The sequence below is a fragment of the Lissotriton vulgaris genome, chromosome 12, assembly GCF_964263255.1.
Source record: "Lissotriton vulgaris chromosome 12, aLisVul1.2, whole genome shotgun sequence".
Classification (NCBI taxonomy): Eukaryota; Metazoa; Chordata; class Amphibia; order Caudata; family Salamandridae; genus Lissotriton; species Lissotriton vulgaris.
Genome location: NC_141700.1, coordinates 621,784,532 through 621,808,742, shown reverse-complemented (window position 1 = coordinate 621,808,742; position 24,211 = coordinate 621,784,532). Strand labels below are relative to the sequence as shown.

Genomic DNA, 24,211 nt, shown 5'->3' with positions numbered 1-24,211 from the left:
TATATTTGGGTGTATCTAGAACCATGGACATTATTTTACCTTGTTAATTCATATATGTAACTATATTTGTTTAGGTGAATGTAGTTAAAAACGAATGCCGTTTCTCCTTTGACAAACAGTGGGGCCAGTTATAAAATTCTTATTCATCTGTTGGGTACCCCATCAAATGCTTCCTGTCATCTTCTCTCCTGTGCTATTTTGAGAGGCTTACTTTTATTCGTTATTTTGTATCAAACAAACCCAGCTTCTGGAAAGTGTAGTGTGTTACACAACGCATTTCAGAAAGCGCGTGAAAGAATGTGTTAGTAGAGGATAATTCAGATTAAACTCCGATTACAGAAACCAGGATGTTATTTGAGAATGAGGAAATATTTAATTTTGAATTTACTAGACAGTGTTTTTTCCACATTTCATGATTGTGCTTTCACAGTTTTACATTCTGGTGCCCATATTTACATTTTGCGGTACGGATAGAGATGATGTGCCCTGAATCGTACATATATATTTTTTAAAGTGCTTAAACTAGCAGGAGAACCTAAGGTCTCTATGATGATGGATTAGCCGACTAGTTACTAGACCAAATTTGCACCTTTCATTTAGTGTTAAATTACTCAAACCCAGTGTTTATTTACCTCGGGTAGGACCGCTCTCTCCCCATCAGCAATTGTTCCTTAGACTTAATATTACACATTTAATGTTTTTATTGGCTACCTTTTTTTGGTAACTATTTTTATATCTTATTTAATTGTAGAGATGCAACTTTGCCTGCTGGACAGTTTTATTGTATGAGTAATTCAAATCGTTACAGTACCTATAAAGTAAAGATAAATTGAAAATATTGCTCATAGGACCAATTAGTAATACAAATGGAAAAACTGTTTAAAAACTGAATGGACTGCAGTTAATACAATGGGCTAGGGAATACATGTTAAAACATTTGAAACATTGGCATCAGCACCAGCAAAATCATTATCAAAGTACCAATGGCTTTACCATTTTCAATATGGGCTGCTAAAGTACAAAATGTCTGGCTTGTGTTCAAACTGAGTCAGCCTTCGTCTCATACTACTGAGATCAAATAACATTTTAGTAAGAGGCGAAAGTAGGGAAACCTTAACGTCATGTTGTTCCCTGTTCCCTTACAAGGGGGAATTAAAGAGAAATGGGTCATTCAATCAAGGGCCTCTATGACAACTTTAACCACCAGACACCTGACTCGGAACTGCCCTTAACTGGCTTCCCTCCTTCCTCACTGGCAGAACCCAAAGAATCAGACTGCCACCCTTCCTCTCCGAACATACGGAAATCAACTGCGGAGTACCCCAAGGATCGTCGTTCAACCCCACGCTCTTCAACATCTACATGACCCCCTCGCCGCTATCGTCAGACAGCACGAACTCAGCATAGACTACACAAAACTCATCCTCTCCCTCACCAAGGACCCCATCACCACCAAACTCAACTTCCAGGAGGGAACGAAGGACGTAGCATCGTGGATGAGCAGCAGTTGCCTGAAGCTCAACTCTGAGAAAACAGAGGTCCTCGTCGTCTGATCCTCTCCCTCTGCCTGGGACAACACATGGTGTCCCACCGCCCTCGGCAGCCCTCCCACCCCGCGGACCACGCCCAAAACGTTGGCATCATACTTGGCTTCTCCCTCTCCATGACCTGACAGGTCAACACCCTCTGCATCCTCTGAAAGACCTCAAATGGCTCCTCCCCCAAATCAAGGAAGACCATCACCCATGCACTCATAACCAGCAGATTGGACTACGGAAATGCCCTCTACGTCAGGATCAACAAGTCTCTGCTCCACAAACTCCAGACTGTACAGAACCCTCGCATGAACACACCTACAAATTCCTCCATAATGTCGGACCCCAATATCTCCTACATCGCGGTCTCCGATTAATCCGGTCAGTTTGGATTGCCATAATGTCCCCGGCTCGTGCCTTAAATTGGTCCTATGACTAAGATGGCCGGGACAGCTAGGTCTGAATTAGCGATCTGGAGCGGCAACCTGAACAATTCATCTGTTGACTGCTTCATACATTTTAAGAAACTAGCTATTAGTTACCTGCATTTACCTCTTAAACATATTTTAACCTTGTAAGTGCAGATATTCAAAACAATGAAAAGGGGTTTATGCCAAAATGTTCTCAGCGTCAAAAGTTTGTGGCAATGCAGACAATATGTGGCAGTGTTTCTGCAGTGGCTGTGCATAGCCTACATGATTGCTTGGCGTTGCTTCCAATTCTTCCGTACAAATAGACTCTAAAAGAGATCAGGTCCAGCATCTCATCACTGGTCTCTTTCTCCAGTGCTATCGGTTGTATTAGGTACAGTTGTGCAGAAGGCAAGATATAAAGGGATCCTTGGGTCTAAAGTAATAAAGCAAGCTTGCAGAGAGACTCGCAAAATCAAACAGGAAAACCTGTGGGATAATCCCTTTCAGGACGAAATCCCTCACCCAACGAAGGAGGCATGCTTCATCATCTGGGATTCTCCTCCTCGTGGGAAAACCTAGTCCCGCCAAAGGCTACGACTCCCTCTCTCAGAAGAAGGAGCTCAGGGATGTTTTGTATTCCTACTCTATTGAGGCTCTACTAAATCCAATAGATGAGAGGCAAAAACAAGTTATGGTGAGGGTGCAGCGCAACAAAAAATCAAACTGTGAAGGTAGTGATACTAAAACGAACTAACAGGAACAAAAAAGTTTCCTTTGTTAGCTTTTACTCGCTGCCAGGATTAAAAATATGCACCTGCAGCATGGATTTAAAACTGCATGTGTCGGACGAAAGGTCGACATGTTCCAGCAAAGTCGACCCGAAAGGTCTCAAGGCTTTCGTCAGGACCTAGAATGGTGCTGCTGCCACTAAACCGTGAAATAGTATTGACCAAATAATGAAAATGCTAAAATACCAAACCAGTAATCCTGCTATTTTCAATTCCAGATTTACAGGTCGTACCTATTGGAGAAAGAAACAAAGACAGTGGAAAACCAATAAATCAGTCACTGTGAACATGCTTGCAATTTATTTGTAAGGATGATGTGGAATAGTCTTTTCTCTACATATAAATGAAGCGTCTAGCATGTGTAAATTATATCAAATTCGCTTACCTGTGGTGTATGGATTAGTAGCCTCACCTCAACCTGGCGACAGCTCAGAGAAGAGGGCACCACTCTGTAAAGAAGGGGATGTAAAGGTGTCAAACATAACCACAAATATTTTGACACTACCCCGTAAAAAAGTTTATTAAGGTTCAAACAGATCACAAAAAAAACAAGTTCACGAAAAAACGTATTAATTCAACAACCATGAGCGGATGTAAATCCGCTCATGGTGCCAATTATACAAACAGTATCTGAAGGATAGACCAAGACCCAGTATAGTTGCGCAAGGGGTCCCTGAAGTGAGTTAAAGGCCATGTCAAACTCTAAGTCTTGTCCTAACAACTTAAATCACCATGCAAGCCCTTCATTTTTCTAGCAGCTTGATGAATGTATAGCCAGGGTTGTAGTGTGATATATGCTGTGGGGTCATCACGTTTGTCATCCGCACGATAGAAAAAGGGTTGTAAATGGGTGACAAATAAATGCTCGGACTATGGCAATGCCCTCTGCTGTCAACCCCTGTATTCAACTTTGCACAGATGAGATATTAATTTACACGAGCGATTATTCAAGTGTCTTTACTCAATGTATTTTAAAAACTAAAGAAAGGCTGGCGGTGAACATTAAACCCCACTTAGTTAACCAGATGCCACTGAGTGCACCATGCGTATAAAGTAAAACGTAGTGCCTTGTTTAAAATAATAATGTAGTACCCAGGGTATACAAAACTAACAACCCTCTCAAGAGGCGTACAAGTAAATGCTAAGGAAACACTTGTACTAGAGTTTGATTACCACATACTCCCTTGCATTCTATAAACAAGGCCGGCGCCCCTATGCCAATAGACCGCAGTTATCAACACATAAGACAGCTGTGGACAAGGCAGACAGCTGTGCCGCATAACACTCACCTATCGGTTGGTACCCCGTGGCGGTACGTAAGCTGCGACTGGAGATGAGGGCTGATGCTTACCAGCTCGTCTTGAATGACCCGGGGTAACGCGTGTAGTGCGGAGTGACGTTAATACGTACGTGCATGTTAGACTAATGTTTAACAGACAGTTGCCTGTCTGGATTTGTGGTTTCACCACCTAATGATCATCTGCACATGACCCATATAGAGAACGGGCGCCCGCTCTAACTAACAGAAAACTGTATTGCCTATATTTTTAAATGACAGTTGGCAACAGTCTCCCTTGTGTTCAAATAGGAGAACTTTATTATCCACATGTTAATCATTACTGTCACCGAGTAAGGCCCGCAAATGGAATTCATATTATTGAGGCACACTCAATGCATTGTAACATTAGTGATATATATCTGTCCAATTCACACATGTACTGCATACAGATGGATCATAACTGCTGCTGTCAACATGTAGAGTCAATGCGCAAAAGTAGCACGTTGAGGGACCCCCGAAATGGTTACATATACGTTTCCACGCATATCCTTCGTGTAAGTTACCAAGTAAAGTACAAATACCAGTAGGTAGCAAAAACTGCAGGAAGCATGGCACAAGGTATTAGTAAAATGGGACCTAGATATTAATCCCATATGTATCGAATAGTCTGTTAGTCTGTTGTCAAAGGCACTGCTTATTGGTCGCCTTGTAATCTCATACAATAGATAGGTAGTAAGGACCTAAATGCCCTGTTCAAAGTAATCCGTGGTAAATCTCATGACACCCCAGTGAGACTCTCTGCGAAGACTATTGTCAACTATGGTACTATCCCTACATGTTGCTCCACACCGATCATTGTAGTGTAGATTAGGTGGAAATTAGTAACCTAGTTAGGCTCGGACATCGAAGATATTTGTATTCTAGTGCTGTCCACGGGATTTCATAGGTAAGGCTTGTTCTATCCCCCTGTAGTCTGTGCACCCATCTTTGCTCACGTCTGAATAGATACTTGGAAATGTCTGTTACATGTGGAGGAATGAAGGGTTGTTCAAGAACCGTCCAGCTCAGGTCATCTGGTGAATGATTTTTCTCCAAAAAGTGATTGAGCTTGGTTGATTGTTTCCTGCAACGTATTGTGCAAGCCGCATGGGCAGATGATCAAATAAATTAGCTACTCACTGTTACAGTTCATATGCTGAGAAAGCGTCCATGGTCTTCTACAACCGATATTGATTGAGACAGTGTCTCGTTTGGGGGCACATGAGCCACAAGGATAATGTCCTTTGATGGTTGGTAAGCCCCATAATGTCTCTTAATTGGGGGATTTTTTCAGTCTTGGACGAGTTTGTACAAGCTGATCTTTTATTTTGATGCTTCTTTTGAAAGCAAACAGTGGTTGGGGGATCAAAGCGTTCCCAATGTTCAAGATCTTCTAATGTTTCAAAATGCTCTTGATTTGATTGGAATAGATACAGAATGTGTTCACACATGTGATTCTGGGCGAGTCTTCTTTGGGTGTTGCAATTTCAATCAGCGCCTCTCTATTGTTGTTGGCAGTCCTCTTTCTGGATCTGTAGATCAAACTGGACAGGTAGTGTATATCTCTTTGTTGAGAAGACAGTTTCTTCGCATGCTTGTCGTATTTATCCTTCGTGGAGCAGTTCCTGTCATCTGTAAAAATTGCCCATAAGGCAAGTTGTCACTGAGGGATTTCGGATGGTAACTTTTGTATGATAGCAGAGAATGTGTGGCCATGGCTTCCTGAAGAGCTCAATCCCTAGGCCCTCTCCTTCTGGGAAAATGCGGATATCCAAAACCGCAAACTGGTGTTGCTGTATTCGCAAGTAAACTTCAAAAACTCATTTCTGGTATTCAGCCATTGAATGAATTGAGTGATGGTGTTAGGTGTACTTCGCTTCGCCATATGACGAACACGTCGTCAATGTAGCGCTTCCAGACTAGAATATGTACTCTGTATGGGTTGCTTTTACCAGCATCTGCTCTTGCTCAAACAGATGTACATACAATATTGCCAAGCTGTCACTGAGTAGGGTTTGTATTGCTGCCAGCGTTTCATCCTGGGGAATAAACGTATAAAAGATTCAATGCCGAAAGTTACAAGGAAGTCTTTAGTTGCATCAAACTGAGTCTCCGAAAGAAATCTCAAGAGATCTTTTGTATCTTGAATGTACATCTCCATCTCAACAACCAACGTTCTGAGAAAATGATCCACAAAGGTGGAAACGGGAGTCAAGAACCAATGCAGGACATAATGGGTCTCCCGGGAGGTGGTCTTTTTCTCTTTATGTATTTTGGGCAACACATAAAAATGTGGAGTGATTGGATTTGAAGTTATGAGAAAAGATGCCTCTTGGATAGTAATCAAACCATTTTCCTTGGCATCATCAACCATTCTCTTAATCTCCAAGGACAATCTCTTAGTAGGATCCATTTCCAGAGGTCTGCAGAAGCGCTTGTTTTCCAGCTGTTGTGAGCACTCCGCTCGGTAGGTGGACGTGTGCATGGTGACAGTCGCGCCCCCCTTATCCACTGGCTTGATGATGAAGGATTCATTGTTGACCAATGTCTTTATTGCCAATTGTTCTTGCTTGGGTGGGTTCTGAAATTGCCTGTTGTTGGTCTCACACAGGGTGGTAATATCCTCTAAGACCGCTTTCTCAAAGGTTGAAACCTAAGAAGGGATCAAATATGCGGGAGGGTTGAAGGTAGACCGGATTTTCATGCTGGTATTCAATGGCGCGTCTTCTGGTTCAGCACTAGGTTTATCCTGAAAGAAAAATTGGAGGCGAATCTTGCAAGAGAAACCAGCCAGTTCCTGCTTGATTCCTTTGTTCAATGGAACATAGCCCAATCCTCTATCAAGGGCTGCCAGTTTGTCTTCTGTCAACTGTCAAATCACTCAAGTTAACCTCTAAGTCGCCTTGTGGCTGCTCCCTGGGTTTGCGTTGGGCTTTGTCATGCTCCGTGTCACCCCGCCTAACATGCCAGCTGCTCAAATATCAACTTCCCAACCACAGATAAAGGATATGCCAATAAAGGTTTCGAACTGGAATGATCTGTATGATAAAATCCCAGGGTTACTACTCCCGTTATGCCAATGATTAGAGGCCATTGAGAGAGCAAATAACGAACTAGCAGCCACAAAATCCTTGTCACTCCTGAGTAAAGGGAGTAAGCTTGCCACCCCAAGGTCAAAAGCTATTCTTGAGATTGGCTATTCCCTTGGGAACAGATAATATATTGGATTCTAATGGCACAAACTGTAAAAGCTTTGTGAACTAAGCTCCTCAAAGCGCTTCTACAAGTACCCATTACCACCGGCATCTACCCAAATCCGGTAGCGGTCAGTCGGTCTGTGCAGTTTTAACTCTCAAAGTTATTGCCTAAAACTCAGTCACCTCAGTATTAAAGATGTTTGCTCTGCCACTCTGCTTTTTCTACAAACCATTACTCCAATGGCCAAGACCATCTGGAACTCAGTACTACATTTTTGCTCCTCACCCAATGGACACCCAACATCGAGTGAGACATTGAGTAACTCCCTTATTGACCCTACCAACTTCCAATCGCTTTAGGGCAATATCGGACATGGATGCCTGTGACCAACAAAGATCTGAGGAGGCGACCCAAAAAACACCTGTGACTGGTGTTCTTGCGGGGGCTTATAATATAATTCCACACACCAAGGGGTCAGACAAGATATCAACTATCATATAGAACGTTGCAGGCTTGGGGTAAAAATTGTCTGATCCAGAATGGTTTAATTATATAACTTCCTTTGATTTAATCTGCCTACAAGGGACTTTGGAAACATGTCCAATCTATATAGATGGCTATAGAATTTCGAAACACCCGCAATTGCTTCAAATTCTGGACGTGTGAGGGGTGGCATTTTGAAATTATTTAAGAACACATTGAGATTTTAAGTTCTCTCGTCCCATAAGGATTCACAATACTACAATAATCTACCCCTTAAAGGTCCAGATGATAACACCGTTCTGGTAATTAATTTTTATAATATTTTTGGGTTTTTAGTTGAGGACAAACTAAATGCTTTAATCGATAAACTGGAATGGCATGTTGAGCAAAAAACCGATGGATTTAGGGCCAGATCTCTGTATTGGGGTGAATGTATGACATTGTTCTGCATTCTGTCCATTAACTGTTGTTTTTTGCATTAATCGATAATAGCAGGAAAATCCCAGGAGTTATATGGTTCAGTGATTTTAATGTGCACAGCTTCCCGTTCACCACCAATTCATTATGTGGGTTTACGGTGGAGGATGGAGTGGGAATTGTGCACTTTTGCCATAATCAGTATGGTAATATATTAAATAGATGTATTGTCACCAAAGATCTAGAATTAGTGAATCCTCTGTTTGAAACAACTGGTCAGTTACAAAAGACCTTCCGTACCAGCTAGAGTAGTTCCACTACTGATTTTGAAATAGCATCAGCATACATCAGAGGGGCCATAACTGACATAAAAATCAATTTCTCAAGGTTTAGTGACCATGCGGACATATCTTGCCAACTGCACTGGTATGGGATTTGTGGCTTCCATGTCTCACATTTAAAACCTTATGTAGCAAGGAAGAATGGGATTATCCTTAAGTGGGAGAAAATTGACAGGGAAGATTTCATTCCGTGGGTTGTGTCAAAAAGGTTTAACGAAATCCTAACCTGCCTTGAGATGAATCCCGAACCATCAAACATTATGACCGCCTTTGAATCAATTCTGCAGGAGGTAAACAATAATTTAACAAAGTGGTATAGCCACTCAAAAGGTTCAGAAGTGGTTTGACCAGCACTGTATTAAAGCTCTTTCTAAACTTCATCAAACCCTTAAGATGGAGCCTAGAAGACCGTGATCTGGTTAAACGCGCTCGCCAAATGTATAAGACTGCCAGGAGGACTACTAAACTAAACAAACTGAAGAAGGAAGCTGGGGAACAACTTCACCAAGGTTCCAATACAAATAACTCTAGGGTACTTTGGGCAGTAGTTGAGGCCCCTTTTTTAAAACTCCCCACAGAATTTAATCATGTAGATGAGAATTCATTGGTGGCGCACTTTGTAAAAATGTTTCAGGCTACACTAGGGGGATCTTCGATATTCCTATCCTCTCTTTTAACCACCTGGAGTTAACTGAAGCTCTAGCACAATGCTCTAGTAACAAGGCTCCAGACCTAGATGGCACCCTGATAGATTTTTCTACAGAGGCTCCTGGCCTATGGGCCCAGTGCTAACTAAGGGTTTTAACGTAATAGCAAAGGTAGGCCCGCCTGAGTCCTGACGTAAATCAAATGTAATACCCATTTTCAAAAAGGGTGATAAATCTGTTCCCAAAAATTACCAGCCAATCTCCTGCCTTCACAGCACTGCGAAACTCATGGGCAGAGTCCTATTGAATAGGTTGGAGCATTGGGCTACAACTAACAAAATCTTGATTTGGTCCCAATACGGTTTTAGAAAGGGTAAAGGCACCCAGGACCAATGCCTTAACCGGAGTCTGGTCATTGGGAAGTACACTCAAGCCAAACAAGGTAATTTATACTCTGCCTTTATGGACTTCTCCGCAGCCTTTGACTGTGTTGCCCATTCTTACCTGTGGAGGATTATGAAGGAGATTGGGGTCTACCAAACAATAATTTATTAATCAGGCAACTGTATACAAAGGCTAAAGTTTGTGTCTGATATGGCTAACAGGGGGAGTGCACTAGATGGTTTTTAGTCACCAGGGGGTTTGTCAAGGGTGTGTTCTTGCCCCCTTCTTGTACTCCGTATATACCAATTGAGTAGAAGCCCCCCCCTGTTAGAATAAACAGTGGACGTCCCCTCGATGCATAAGGTCCGCATCCCGATTTCACTTTATGCAGACAATGCAGTTTTAATTGTTCTTATGGGAAGGGCCCTCCAGAAATGACAAGATACTTATGTGGATTTTATGGACCTGAAAACAAATGATGCCAAATCCTTTATCCTAGTTACAGTCCGTAAGGTTAAGAAACCTCCCAACGTTTTTTTATCTCTGAACGCAAAGTGGCCCTGACGGAGTTGTTCTCATATCTATGGGTGACCTTCGACCAGATGTCAACTTGGTCCCACATGGTGATTAATAGAGGGATCATGCTAAAAAAAAGCATTAATGCCATATATTTGTTTATTAATAACAGGCTCAAAACAAACAGACATGGTTAAAGAGGTACATGCGGCCAAATCTAGCGCAATAGCCTCCTATGGAGCTGGAGTCTGGGGGCTATATTAATCCAGTACCACTACAATTGATTGAGGACAGTTTTGGGGAAAAAACTGACTGGCTTACCCAATAGTTATATTTTTATTTTCCATTGTAAGTTGAATGTCCCCTATATATCCGACCAGATAAACGTGACACCTATTCTCCTATGTATTCCATATGGAGAAGATATACTGTTAATCTCACCCAAGAGTTTATCACGGATAACCTTCTATTTGAACACGTACAGAGGATCCCCTGGATTATGTATGTTAAAAAGATCCTAAATAATCTCTGCTGGGTACGCTTTTTGAAACCCCACTCAAAAGCTTGACTAGATCGAAAGAACATAAAAAATGTGTTCTTTAAATTACATAGCTGAAACTAGGCTTGCAAAGCATACTAATAAATATACGGTCCATGCATATCTGGAGGGCCCTATACTCAATGACCGTCTACCATCTTACTTGAAATTGGTAAGAGATCCACTCCATAGATTCATTTTAATCCGGTTTCGCCAAACTTTTCTCCCCTGCATGATGGGTTTCCCTGCGGCACTTTCTCTACTAAAGCCCTGCCATGTTGTCCATGTGATGGTGTCTCACAGCAGTCTGATTTGCGTATGTTCTTCTTCTGCAAGTTTTATGGTGAAAATCGCAAAAGATTTTTATTACCAATAATGCATAAATGTACATTTTGGCAAAGCCGCCCTGGATTGACTAGGGTCCAAAATTTCCTGGAGTCCATGTTTTTTCAGCCTCATGTAGCTGAATCAAATATTTTCCTCCTGGATTCCCAGAGTATTCCTGTAGAGAGATCCTATTTTAGATTCTCTTTTAATGCTTTGTTGCCATGATGGTGGCTCCTTCTTTTTAATAAACTGTTAAGATTGTTGAGGCTAATCAGATATTTATTTATCGAGAACCTACACTTTTGGTTAACGGCCCCAGAGGGACAGGGCGGCTTGGTTTTGGCAGAGGACTCCTCTTTAAATATCCTAACCAAACCTTCCAGAGAGGCAGACCAGTGGCTCATGAAGGCTACACTTTTTCTGGTGGCTGAGAGGTATGTCTCCTTAACTTGCATCACTGCCTCAGTTACACTAGCTGAGCCACTTAAATGCTAATTAACTTTAATCATTTACTCTACTTATGATTTATAGCCAATTAAGGTGCCGTCGTGGAAGTGCTCAACACTGTTGGATAGTATTATTTTCTGATGGGCATAATTACTTTCAACAGTAGGAACAGTCATGAAGTCCTCCAAATGATGGAAATTAGAACCCAAATAAAATTGAATCTATCCAGATGTTGGGAAGAAAATTGCTTATAAGCTGTGGGTTCATCATTGGCAAAACGCCTATTCAGCGCTGATAGTCTTAAGTGTTTTAGATTACTGTCCAGGTCTTCACACTTTTTCCCCCCTCTAATGAAAGCTTATAATTTTCTGAGGTAGATTTTAATATTGGTTGCCCACATCATGCCGTAGACAGTAGAGAGCAGATTGGAGTCCCCCATTAAAATCCACATGGCAGATGGGGTTTCTGCCATTAGATTTCAGATCACAGCTGCTGCTGTCTGTCTTTTTTTTCTTTACTTGCTAAGGATTCAGATAGCGTTACAAATAATTAAAGGTTTTACATTCCCTTTGCCATTGCAATTTAATATAAGTTTTAGGACAAGTATATCCTCAATGCCCGACCTTAGGAGGCTAGAATTAACCACTATTCTTTTATGAATGTAAATTGAGACCCGACCAGATTCATGGCAACCACATGGACAAGGGGATAGCTGGCCAAAAATAATGTGAGTAATCTGCTATTCTGAAGGAGGCCAGAGCCCAGGTTTCCTAGAAGCAAGTAATGTTGACATCCTTTATAATCCTCTATATTTCAGATGTGGTGCTCAAACCATATGTCCCTAATGTGCCATGAACAGAAGGAAAGATAAGAACTTTGTCCAATAATACTGTGAGTAATCAGCTATTCTGAAGGACACCAGAGCCCAGGTTTCCTAGAAACAAGTAATGTTGACATCCTTTATAATCCTCTACATATTATATCTGGTGCTCAAACCATGTGTCCCTAATGTTCTATGCACAGAGGGAAAGATAAAAACTTTGTCCAAAGTTTCAGGCATTATGGGCTTTTTGTATAAGACTGTGGACAGCCAGGACCAGTGATCACCGGCAATACCTATAATTATACAGCTCCTTTCAAAGCCATCTTCTGTCCTAGCAATAACAGTTAGAATTGTGACCTTGTGATTTGAAGCATCTGCAACAGTGCGGTTATTCACTTCCTCATCAATTGGGGGCGGAATGCAACTATATCAATATCGCTGGAGGAAATCACATTGAACCCTGGCAAGGCTTTACATAACATAATGTTGGTACATCTGTTGAGGTTGTCTTCTTGACCTTGGGTTTGGTATTCCACATAGAGGATTATATCCCTTTTCTCTGGTATATTGGGTAGCTTAGGGTGTGAGTCATAGATACTGGGTTTTGGGTTGCATCCCGTCCTCGTGCCAATGATTGATTTTCAGGAGGCTTTATGTTGAAGGAGGTTGTCACAATCACTCAGACTGAACTTTCCAAAGTGGGGCACCAGTATCTATTGAGACAGGCTTTGGAACTCTAAATATTAACTAGGCTCATAGTAGAAGCTTCAGAAATGTTTGCCACCTGAGTTTGGGTGGCATTGATATTTATTTTTATTTGTTTTTGAATGGTCGAAAGAGAACCCATCCTATTCATTGGTGACTTGATTTTCTTAGCTGCCCAAGAGAATTTTTTTTGTGCTGGACAAATTTATGAATTATTTATTCACTAGGCTGTGTACCGGGCCTGCCAGGGATGTCTTGAAGCATTACCATATTTGGACCAGAAGGGCTTCTGCCCTTTGCATACTTTCCACTCTATTCTGCATTTCCACTGCACTGCTAGGATCTAAAACATCATAGATATTTTGTTGATCGATGTGCAACCAACTGCCTCAGCCACCATTGATTTATATTTGAGAGATGTGTGTGGGAGCTGAAAGGTGCTGCAGCCAAGGATGGAATGGTATCTTGCAGGGGTGACTGTCCGCAGCAGCTTTCAATATCCATATAATCCTCAACAGAATCTCAAAATGGCAAATAGTCTTGGTGTGTGCTTTTTGTGCAAACTTTGTGGATTGATTGAAAATAAAGAATGTCAGACTCCACATTGAGAGAGGTAATCGTATTCTACCAACTGTTGGGTTTTTTCTTTTTCACTTTCTGTCAACTGCTTGTTCTTAACAGGCCCAGAGGCAGCTTCATGTCATTGGTTTGTCAAAATTATTTATAGAATAGACCAAATTAAGGCAACCAAGTAGCACTATCTTGATTGCTTCGTGTTATTGCCATTCAGATTATTCAGGTCTGCCTCTGGTGTGCTTTCCTAAAGGTGCCAAATGTATGGAATGTGCTGTTCCTCTTAGCTGCTTGGATTGCACTTAATTGCACAGGGTTGAACTCAAATGCAGTGTGCGTTGAAGCATTGCACTTAGAATTATGCTCAGAAAGACCTGAGGAAGTTAGTGATTGTGAGTATCTACATCTCATTCAGTGTAGTTCTTGAATTTTATGGTCAAAGGGCCTGGAGATGGGTTCATGCATAGATGTTGAATGCGATTTTTGGTGCACTGCTGTAATACCTTTTGGAACAGTGTTATGACTGCGTCAGATTTAATGTTGTGTACAAGAGACTATGTGTAATTCAAAGCAGGGCTACAAGCAGTGATAAGTGTGTGTACATTTGTATTTGATTAAATGTGACTAAGTTCCTATAATTCGATGTTGCCTTTATGCAGAGAGGACCTGAGGGCAGGGATTTCAAATTTATTTATTTATGGAATTTGATTAAGCGCACGGCTACCCCCTCCGGGGGTGTCCCGGCGCTGTGGACAGCAGCGGTAGTGCTCAAGGCGGCTAGTAGCAGAACAGGTATGTTTTCAATTTGGATCTAAAAGGGGGTTCCGATTCAATGAGTCTAAGGTCCAGCGGTAGGGAGTTCCACAGCTTAGCAGTGACCACCGCAAAAGCTCTGCCTCCTCTTCTCGAGCGCTGGAAGCGGGGAGGTAGTAGGAGACGGAGATGGTTGGATCTAAGGGAACGGACTGATTGGACCTGCTTCAGTCTGTCTCTGAGACAGCCTGGACCATAACCATTCAGAGCTCTGAAGGCCAGGACCAGGGCGTTGAACTAGATGTGGTGAGAGATTTAAAGCCAATGCAAGTTCTTTAGGTACGGGGAAATGGAGTGACGATAGGGAACGAGGCAGATCAATCTAACCGCCGCGTTCTGGACAATTTGTAGACGGTGACGTAAGTATGCAGGAGCCCCTACATAAAGACTATTGGAGTAGTCCAGGTGTGAAGTTATGAGGGCGAGTTTGGAACTTGGTTTAGGTGTAATGTTCATTCAAAGGGTGGAATAATGTAATTGTGTCACGTTTATGACCATGTTAACACAATATTCGCTAAACTGTTGACATTTCGGGACTGAACAATTGCTCTGACCTCTATTACTTCAATCTGCTTTATTGTCAGTTGTGATCACTTGAGCAGAGAGCATTTTTTGATGTTTTTTATCAGGATATTAATATATACTTTGCCATATATACTGTCAATTTGGGTCAGCGATATTTTTCAACGAATGCCGGCGGCTAAAAATAATTGTAAAAAATCTGGTTCCCTTCTGCCTCATCCTTCACTATTTGTAGAGCTAACACATGTGAAATGTACAGCCTTTCTGTGTTTTGGATTTTTTTTGTAGCAATCATGTAATTTCAGGCCGGTTTTAGTAGAACACATCTTACAAGTGCATGTGACAAATAAAACGTGAAGCTAATTAAATTTTTTGTATTTTTGATATGGATAGATACTAGTACCAAATTTAAGAATCCACTTTGGCAGAAAAACATATCTGGAGTGTGCTGAGTATTTTTGTTTTTATCAATTGCTTTGGTGGCCCCTTTGTGTAACCAGTCTGGAAAATAGACTAGGCCTGACAGAAGAGTATCCATGTACACTTGCAAGACCGGAGGGAAACTAAAAAATGGGGGTCCGCTGAAAGCAGGAGCACAAAATTACTAATAGAGAAGAGATCATGAATAGGGAATCGGATGCATTCATGGGGAAACATCCGTTTTGTTACCAGGTGGTGGAAAAAAGGAGTGGGCTAATTGTTCTAATCTTGTAGCATCTAGAACTGAAACAGGTATGCCTTTTAATTAATTTCCCTGGTAATTGTTAACAAGCATTTGCAATGCAATGTGTCTTGCTTTTGCGAGAGTTTAAACTACAAGCATTGCAAATGGCCATGCCTTTTATTTGTTTTAAAAACCAAAACCTAAATAAAAGACATTATAATTTACAATGTGAATAGTTGAAACTAGTGTAAATGCGAGACCTATTGCATTTCAAATGCTTGTTTTACAAGGGAGCCTGTTTCAAGCTCATTCAAAATACCTTTGTACACCAGATCTAAATGACACCCAGACTACTGGGTACTATTTACCAAGGCCGTTTGTCATGTACCCCCGTTGCAGCGAGGCAGAGGCAGACTTTCTGCATATGGTGTGGGGGTGTCATTCGGTGTGGGATTTTTGGCAAGAGGTGCGGACAGCTCTGGTACGAACCTCTGGTTGATCGATCAAACTGAGCGTAAGGTTGTGCCTGCTGGGGTTGGTTCCCACGCGCAACGAAACCCGGCTTAGTAGGCTGGGGCTAGTCTTGGCAAAGCATAGGATCTCAATTAGATGGGTCTCCGCAACACGGCCATTGTTATCAGATTGGCTGCTGGATATGCAAGCAACTAAAAACCTGGCTTTTTAACCAATGAACTCCTGCCCCATGAGGGTTAAAACACTGCAGCAACTCCAGCGCCGAGATGCCCAAGGGCCGTCGTTCGCGCTTTACAAATGCTTTTATAAATAAATAAATAAAATAAATAAATAAATATGGCAAATGGTCTGGTGTTAAAGAAAGGAATATGCGCAAGACACTGGGGATGATAAAGTGGCTGATAGTATTCGGGCACGGAAATCGATGCTTAACAAGCTGGAAGATGAGAGACCCTCCTGAAGGGGGCGGAAGGGATGCGGGTGGGTGGGTGTGGGTGTAGGCGTGTGGTGGTGCGTTTGTGTGTAATGTAGGGGGGTGGGTGCATGTTGGTGTGTTGGCGTGTGTTGGCTTGTGTTGGTGTGTATGTGTGGGTGCCTGTAATGTAGGAAGATCAGAGGTGACTACACAAAGGCACTGTCTTAGAAGAGGTAGGAGGTGGGACAACAGACTATCTTGGAGGAGCTGTAGTGTCTTTGATACTATAAGAATGCTTTCTAGTCGAATTGGAAAATGTATTGGAGGGCGGATACTGATTTGTTAGTGTTATAGCAGTAGAGTGGTGGTGAGGGGAATTGTTTTGGGAGCACATTCTGTATCGATATGTGAAATGATGATGGCTAAAAATTAGTATCCTTTTATGTTACAAATACCAGTAAACATAATTGAGAGAAAGAGTTGAACATTTTGTAGTATGTTTATGGGCCTCTTTGTGCTGGTTGGAACTGTTGATGGCTGTCTGAAAAGTAGATCAAAAGGTGGTTCTAATGACCCCCTTGTCTTCCCTGGGCCTTGCCGAGTGAGTCTTCAAGGGGTTCTCTACTTTCTTCACTGGGTTGTAGCAACCTACTTAAATTGATGCCTGTGGTACCCCTAACCACCCTCCCATTTTGTCACTTGTTCTGATCCACAATCCATCTCACATTTTTTTTCATCTTTACATGAAGCCTCTGGATGTTCAGCTGACTACTCCGGGTATGCCAATCCATCCATACATATATTAACACCCAGCTCTACCTCAGGGTGTTGGCACACATTTTCTACCTGTCATACTGGCTCATCCAATACTGGCTATGTGCCATTTATCCCAATAGAAATCCCAGAAACTTCTCAAAAGCAAATTCAGTCCTGGTTGTCAGAAATTGAACCTTAAGTGGAATTCCACACAGTCAACAGTGTGCAAGGTCCCTTAAAGTCTGTTTAAAATTTGACCTGTTGTTTAAAGCCCATGTGTCGCTGAAGGCACAAATAACTAACTTGGTACAGTTGTGGTTCGCTTATGACAAGGTTCCTACATTTTTGGAGTCCGAGGAAGTAATTCTAAGAAATTGAGCTATTGTAATTGCCTCACTGAGAAAGCAGAGTGGCATGCCATGTATTTGCAGATGAGTTGTGGAGCAAATATGAAGATAGACTTTATTTTTGAGCAAGTAATCAGCAGTCGTTTGAGCAGCCTGTAGGAGTTTCTAGTAACATTTTTCCTTTTTCTCTGCTTTTAAGGAAGGATATTTTTACTGTTAAGTAGCAATATTAAGGTGACTTGTGTGAATGTAAAATCTACTTTTGTTCCTTAGTCCATGTGGCTTAACATGCTAACAGACGGTAAGCACATTGAACACAGTCTGTATGATATTGTTCTTTTATCGCCATTTTCTTGATGTTATGAAAAAGTTCTCGTTCATGGTATTCTGTCTCTGCACCTTCTCTGCTTTAATGACATATAATCTAGTCTCTTTGCAGAAAAATGGTCCTAACCAAAATCTGTCTTGTCTCATTTCTAGAATCAGTCTATGACCTTCTCCCAAAGGAGCTACAGTTGCCTCCATCTAGAGAAACCCCAGTAGCAAAAATGAGTCAGACAAGCGGTGGTGAGGCAGATGAGGTGGGATCGCCACCCCCAGCTATTGTTGCTACTGGTAAGCATTCCATTTTTGCCTTCTAATGGTTGTGTTGTATATCTATCTGGCATCCTGAGCAGTGCTGGCAAAGTTTAAAGTATAAAAACAAGTGTTCTAGGATGAGGTAACTGTTTCTAAAGACAAGCAGCACCTTTTGTAGGGATATTTTCCTTTAGCTGATGTTGAAGGCACATATTTTGACATTATAGATGAGTACACGGCTTGTCCCTTGAAAACCACTCATTGTAAAATGTCAATTATTTGGTGGTTTCAAACAAATTCGTAAATAGCTTGCTAGGAGCAGAAACTAAAATATTTTTGTTCTATTTTTTTGTTTTGTTTTAAACAATGGAAACCTCATATTAATTAGGAGTCATATTTAAGGTTGGAAAATATCGAATCAACGTTATTTAGATGGTTTAAAAAAAAAAATCTTCAGTCTCTGTTGGACAAGTGAAATATCATGACTTCAGATTTCTCATAGAAAGTGTTGTAGAAAAAGCCAACAATCTGGTGAGGAATATTCCAGCCATTCAATCAATTCCCTAAACATAATGGTTGGCGGCATTAGTGTATGCCTTTCAGTTCCTTTATTTTTGACAACGCGCAGTGCTTAAATTGCTCTAGTTTAAGTAGTTTTATTTATAGTAATCAAATTCTCACCCGTATGGGTTTCAGGCTTTACGCTTGTTCATGAAACTAATTGTTTGCCTTTAAATTTAGTAATGAAAATTGTGCAGGTAGTTCAGTAATGATAACGTATTATACAGAGCTTCATACCATATTTTATGCCGTTTAAAAGCAGTGTAAGTAGCAGATGTTAATATTCCCCACTTTAGTGTTAGATGAAAGATGCTTTAAATATATTACATCCTTTAGCAGAAAATTCTAGTTATTTTAAGTGACTTGATGCTGTAATAACAAATATAGAATGCTCCCCATGGCTTGCTTTTATTAGGAGTTATAGCGATATAAAAAAACGCACTGCCTCACAATTACATTCAGACATACTGGAGATAGAAGCTTTACAGCACTGCTCAGTGTTAATTTGCTGCCTGAAATGCCCAGCAAAATCTGTGGATTTAATAGTGTCCAAAGGACGGCATTAGTCAGAGGTGTACATTTACTTTTGTGATCACTTTGTTACAGACTATTTTATTGTGCAGAACGCACAGTTTCTGCTGAATTACTATTCGACTAGTTTTTTACTTGCTAATTGCTTAGAAAATGACACGTGGCAGCTCATTATGGTATACAAAAATACACAATCACTCTTTAAATCTACAGATGAAAATGGATGATTTTTTTTTCACTGACTTTGTTCTGTGAGCTTTTACTGGTTTAAATAAACTGAAACATCTGTTGCCTCCATGTGCCCTGGCCAGTCAGAATCCTCAATTGAAGCCTGGAGCTAGGTAGGAAAGGGCGGGCAGGTGAGGGGGTTGTCTACCGGGGAAGTAGGAAGTGAGTGGGTTGTGGGAGGATCTCAAGGAATGCCGAATGATATCGGCATACGAAAAGAACCTAGTGGTTTCGAGAAAAAAAAATCAGTCTTCTTTGACTTTGCACTTAGCAAACTTATAAACAAAACTGTAAAGACAACTAGCGTTCGAGGGCAGAAACAGCAATTACAAATACATTTCACATCATGGTAGGATTTCTTAAGAGGTAGACAATTTACATTTCAGTAGGAATGCCTCTGTCAACCTATTCAAAAGTAGCTAGAGGCTTAACATGTCAAAAGTAGCAATAATATACCCAGAGAAAAGGTGACCTTGGCAGCGTAACTGCGAACACAACTTTTCCCTTGTATTCTGTATAAAGTATTGTATTTATTTAGCCTACCAGTGGACTTTCTTATAAATCATTTAAAGATTGAAATTCTGTTAAATGAAGTTAACTCGGTTTTAAAAGGTTACTGGTCTATGAGGAAAATAAAAGTAACGTGCGACCTTCATCATTTGTTCACAATTTGCCTTCTGCAATGCCCATACATTGTTTAATCTTCGCCTCATTTGCAACTACTAAACGTAATTTTTTAACAAATGGATATCTGCTTTTTGTGAACAATAACAGTTTTCACAAAATATTGGAACAGTTTGTTTGCCTTCCGGGCATCTTCCATCCTTTCCCTTTTATTCTCCAAGCAAAGGGATTGTTCGCCTCATACCTAATCGATTCTTCATGAATCATTAAACTTATTCTATTTACTTTGTGTATTTGAGGCTTAGAATGCATGTGCAGACTGACCAGTAAACCTTCAGAGATCCCTGCTGATCTGGAAAGCAACCTCCTTTGCTACACAGATATTCACTGGCACAGAGAGGGACTTCTTGAGGCTTAATACATTTTATGAGGAATGGATCCAGGAATGTAGTCAATAAATAGCATTTGTGATGGGTTGGTGCTACCTACCTGTGAGCTGTTCTTGTCTTCTAGTGCCAGACCCCCCAGCACTTTATGCAGATCAACTTCCATGCAAAAGTTATTATTTACCGGAGAGCTATGTTCCAGCTTGAATTAAATAACGTGCGTGTTTCAGGGTTTCCCATAGGGAATAGAGATGCTTGATAGAAGCAAAATCTGCAATAGCATATATATCACTTGGGTTTTTGTGAGAATATTGTGCCAGGAAAAAAGCTCTGAAACGCGTGTATGGCAAAGAAGCAGTATTTCTGCACATCTGCATTATTTTGCACATAAAACTCACAAATTATATTGAAGCTCTGTGTAATATAAATTAGTAGTAGAGACTTCACTGCTCATTTTCATTCAGGAGGCTGTTATTTTCATATTTCAACATTTTCGTTGGTTTATGATTCAGAATTTGGAAAGTTACGTTTTAGCAACACTTCACATATGCTGCAGTGACCTTTAAAATAAGTGACTGCAATTGACCTAGGTATGGTTGATGTTTGATGTTTTTAGCCCCCAGCCTATAGAGTACAACTTGCATAATCATTGTCACGTGGCCACAGCATCTTCTTAAGTTGTACTGGAGCTATCTTAAAATATTGTTTTCATCTGCCAACCCAGCCTATGTTGCATACAAGGATTCATGCAGAACTATAACAGTTTATTCCAGGATTAGTGCAGTTTGGTATATTTTTCCAAAAATAGCTTTGTTTTTTGACCTTGGGTGGATCACCTTAGCTGCAGGTTTTCTTTAAAGTAAAATACTAGCTTTTGTCTTCTGTTTACTTTTTTCATTGGTAAAACAAAATAAAGGATGTGATCTTTGCCGCTGTGAACGTTGGCAGGCATTGATGGTGAATTCAGGATGGGGTAGTGGTGAGGGAGGTGATAACCATAGGACTCTGTTATCAATTGGGTACCAAGGGTTCATCGCCTCAAGGCACAGACCCCAGTGGCAGGGTTGTCTAGGCGCTAGATTCCTAGGGAATACCCTGCTGTTTATCTTAATCCTGGCTTCTTGAATAGGGTGATCTTCTCTTGAGCCTGGATCAAGGTCAGCTTTATTGTCTCAGACTGAAAGCTGCTGTCACTCACGACTATTCTACTGGAGTTCTTGACTTGCGTCTAAATAACTCGGTGGAGATTTTGTGATATAGATTTTAGTTAAGAGGGCCCAAGTGGGTGTCATTCCTGAACTTTGAGCAGAAGAGCATGCAGCATCAGGGGCAGTTTGCTTACTTGAAGAGGTTTTTCACAATTTGGACGACATCTACATTTATGTAGATTGATCAAGTGATCTACAGCCATTGGACTAGCTCTGAGTGACCTATGAGAAAAATAATGCCAGGTGAGCAACAACCATGCAGGCGGTGTCAGATGGAGTATATTATGAATCACCGATGTTTTTTTTACTTGGAACTTAACTTTCATCCAATTTCAAGGAACACTCCACTAAGGTGGTGTCTGTGGCAGTCTTAAGGCATGTGCCTCGCAGATATTTGCTAGGTGTGCACATTGCCTTCACTTCCAAACACATACACACTCAAACTTATTGACAGACGGAAGAGTCCCTTTCTATGGAAAGCTGTAACCTGGACCTACCTAAGGAGATGGCCTTCAGTTGAACACCGTCCCCTTCTAAACTGTCACTTTTTCAGTCTTATGTTGTTGGTTGTTTCAGATTAGGAGGATTACAAACTTGGTTGGCATCATGAAGCATAGCATTTTCTGGTAGCTCCAGTTGACCAAAAAGTAGGATGACTTGGTATTCATTAACACACAAAAGTTGTGCATTCGTGGATGCACATTATTTAAAGAGTGGCATCACTGTCAATTGTTTGGGTTTTGGAGGTGCGGGGGGATTCAGTTGGTTGTTTTTTCTAGGGCTATTTATCTTGAGATTCAGCATGACCACATGTACGAGCATGCGACTGGCAGTAAAGGCATTCCTTTACTTGCGCTACATCAAAAGCACGTTTAAGCCCAGTGTTTGCAACTCTAATTAAGTTGGAGTGGATGTAGGAGAATGTAAAAAAAACACAGCTGTTGCAGAATAGATACCACTCATACGGCTTGGGTAACGATTACTAAAACTAAAATTGAATTGTTCAGTCACTCAATCTGGCTGCCAGAAAACAGTCCTGTATGAAATGCTAACCACAGATGGCCTGCAAAAAATGACCTCCATTTACCCATTACTTGAACTTGATTTTCAAAAATGAAATTCCAGCTTTCCCTTTCATTGTATCTTAGGTACTCCCTCGTTTGTGCCTGTCTAGAGATATACGAAGTAGTTAGCACACATTACATTTTACTTTAGTTTGTTAGTTTGATTAGAAAACTGCAAGTGTACTTGTAAAAAAAATATGTAAAGCATGTATTCCATTAAAAAAGCTTGAAATTAATTATCTGTCACGTTTTTGCCGTCGTGCTTTAGAATGGCTTGTCGTCCAGATAATGACATCAAAACATGCTCAACCCTTGGGTCTGGAAACATCCCCACTTTAAGTAGCATCTTCAAGCTCATGTTTGTGTGTTGTTGTTTGGAAATTGGAATAAATGCTGCAGATACAGGATGAGAATGGAATAATTTGAATTATTTATCTTCAGCTGATAGGTCATTGCATGCACAGTCTTTTATCGTATTCCTAATCCTTTTTGCTATTGTTCTCTGCCCCATAATACCGTGCTTAAACTCGTGCTATCTCGTGTTTCATTGTTGTGGCACCATACTTGTAGACATATGGAATGGATGTATGATGTTTAAGAGAATTTCCTGATTGAGTGTTAGGGATATTAGCATTGGTGAGAATTAAACTAGTCATTCTTGGCTGTAATTGTTTTGACATCATTCTAAACCGAACTTCTTATTCTACCCTTTCTGTATGTAGTGTACGATCGAAGTAGCTTATATTTTTTACAGGTAAATTCAGGTCAATTATGAGTTATTCCACTTCGGACACATTCTTCTCATTGTCAAAGCACATTATTGTTAGGCACATGAATTTGTTTTATTAGTTAGCAAATGCAACAGAGATTCATCTTCAACCAGCCTTCATTTTTGCTGATTTAGACTATAACCACAGGCAGCAACATAATCTTGTGTTCGAGGCATGTGGGCTGCTGAATTCATATCTGTGCATAGATCGCCGCCTAGTGTTGGGTCCGGATGATTGCACATTGTTGTCCTGGAAGAGTCTTCGAAGTATCACGAGATAGGTGGCTCCTCCCCTGGACTACAGTGCGCATGGGCATCGCCTCCATCCCCAGATTGTTTTTTTCCGCCATTGGGTTCGGATGTGTTTCGGTTCCCTCTGTCGGAATCGATAATAGTTTAACTTTTCTAACTTGAGACCAAAAGGTCTTTAGGCTTGACGTCGGTATCGTTTTTCGTTCGGGTTTGACTATTCTTCAGCTCCGAACTCTTGCTGCCCTTCCGCGTGCTGTCGGCGCGGACGGGCCTACAAGACGCTCCAGACATGGAACGAACCCCGTTCAAGAGGTGTCCGGTGTGCACCTCCAAGTATTCACACCTCGACGTGCACCCAGTGTGCAACAAATGTCTGTCGCCGGACCATGACGAAACCAGGTGTATGGCCTGTTCAAAGTTCCGGTGTAAGAAGACTCTCAAGCTTCGTCGGGCCGCTAGACTCCAGGCCCAGTTATGAGCGCCCCCGCCATACAACATCTTCGAAGAAGGCGTTGGAGACGACAATGTCTTTCAAGTTTCGGACTCTAGCCCGGCGTCGGAAGAA

The 24,211-nt window shown here is 41.2% G+C and overlaps 1 protein-coding gene across 2 annotated transcripts in view; it reads left to right on the top strand.

Moving 5' to 3' along the window:
* The window catches only part of NFAT5 (nuclear factor of activated T cells 5), a 956,760-nt gene that overhangs the window by 237,487 nt on the left and 695,062 nt on the right, over positions 1-24,211 (top strand). Inside the window, exon 2 of one of the 2 annotated variants that reach the window (XM_086945726.1) lies at positions 17,925-18,059. In XM_086945726.1, coding sequence (XP_086801852.1) covers positions 17,925-18,059 — 135 coding nt within the window. Of the gene's footprint in view, positions 1-17,924; positions 18,060-24,211 lie in introns of those variants that run through there. The other variant, XM_086945727.1, reaches the window with a different exon arrangement.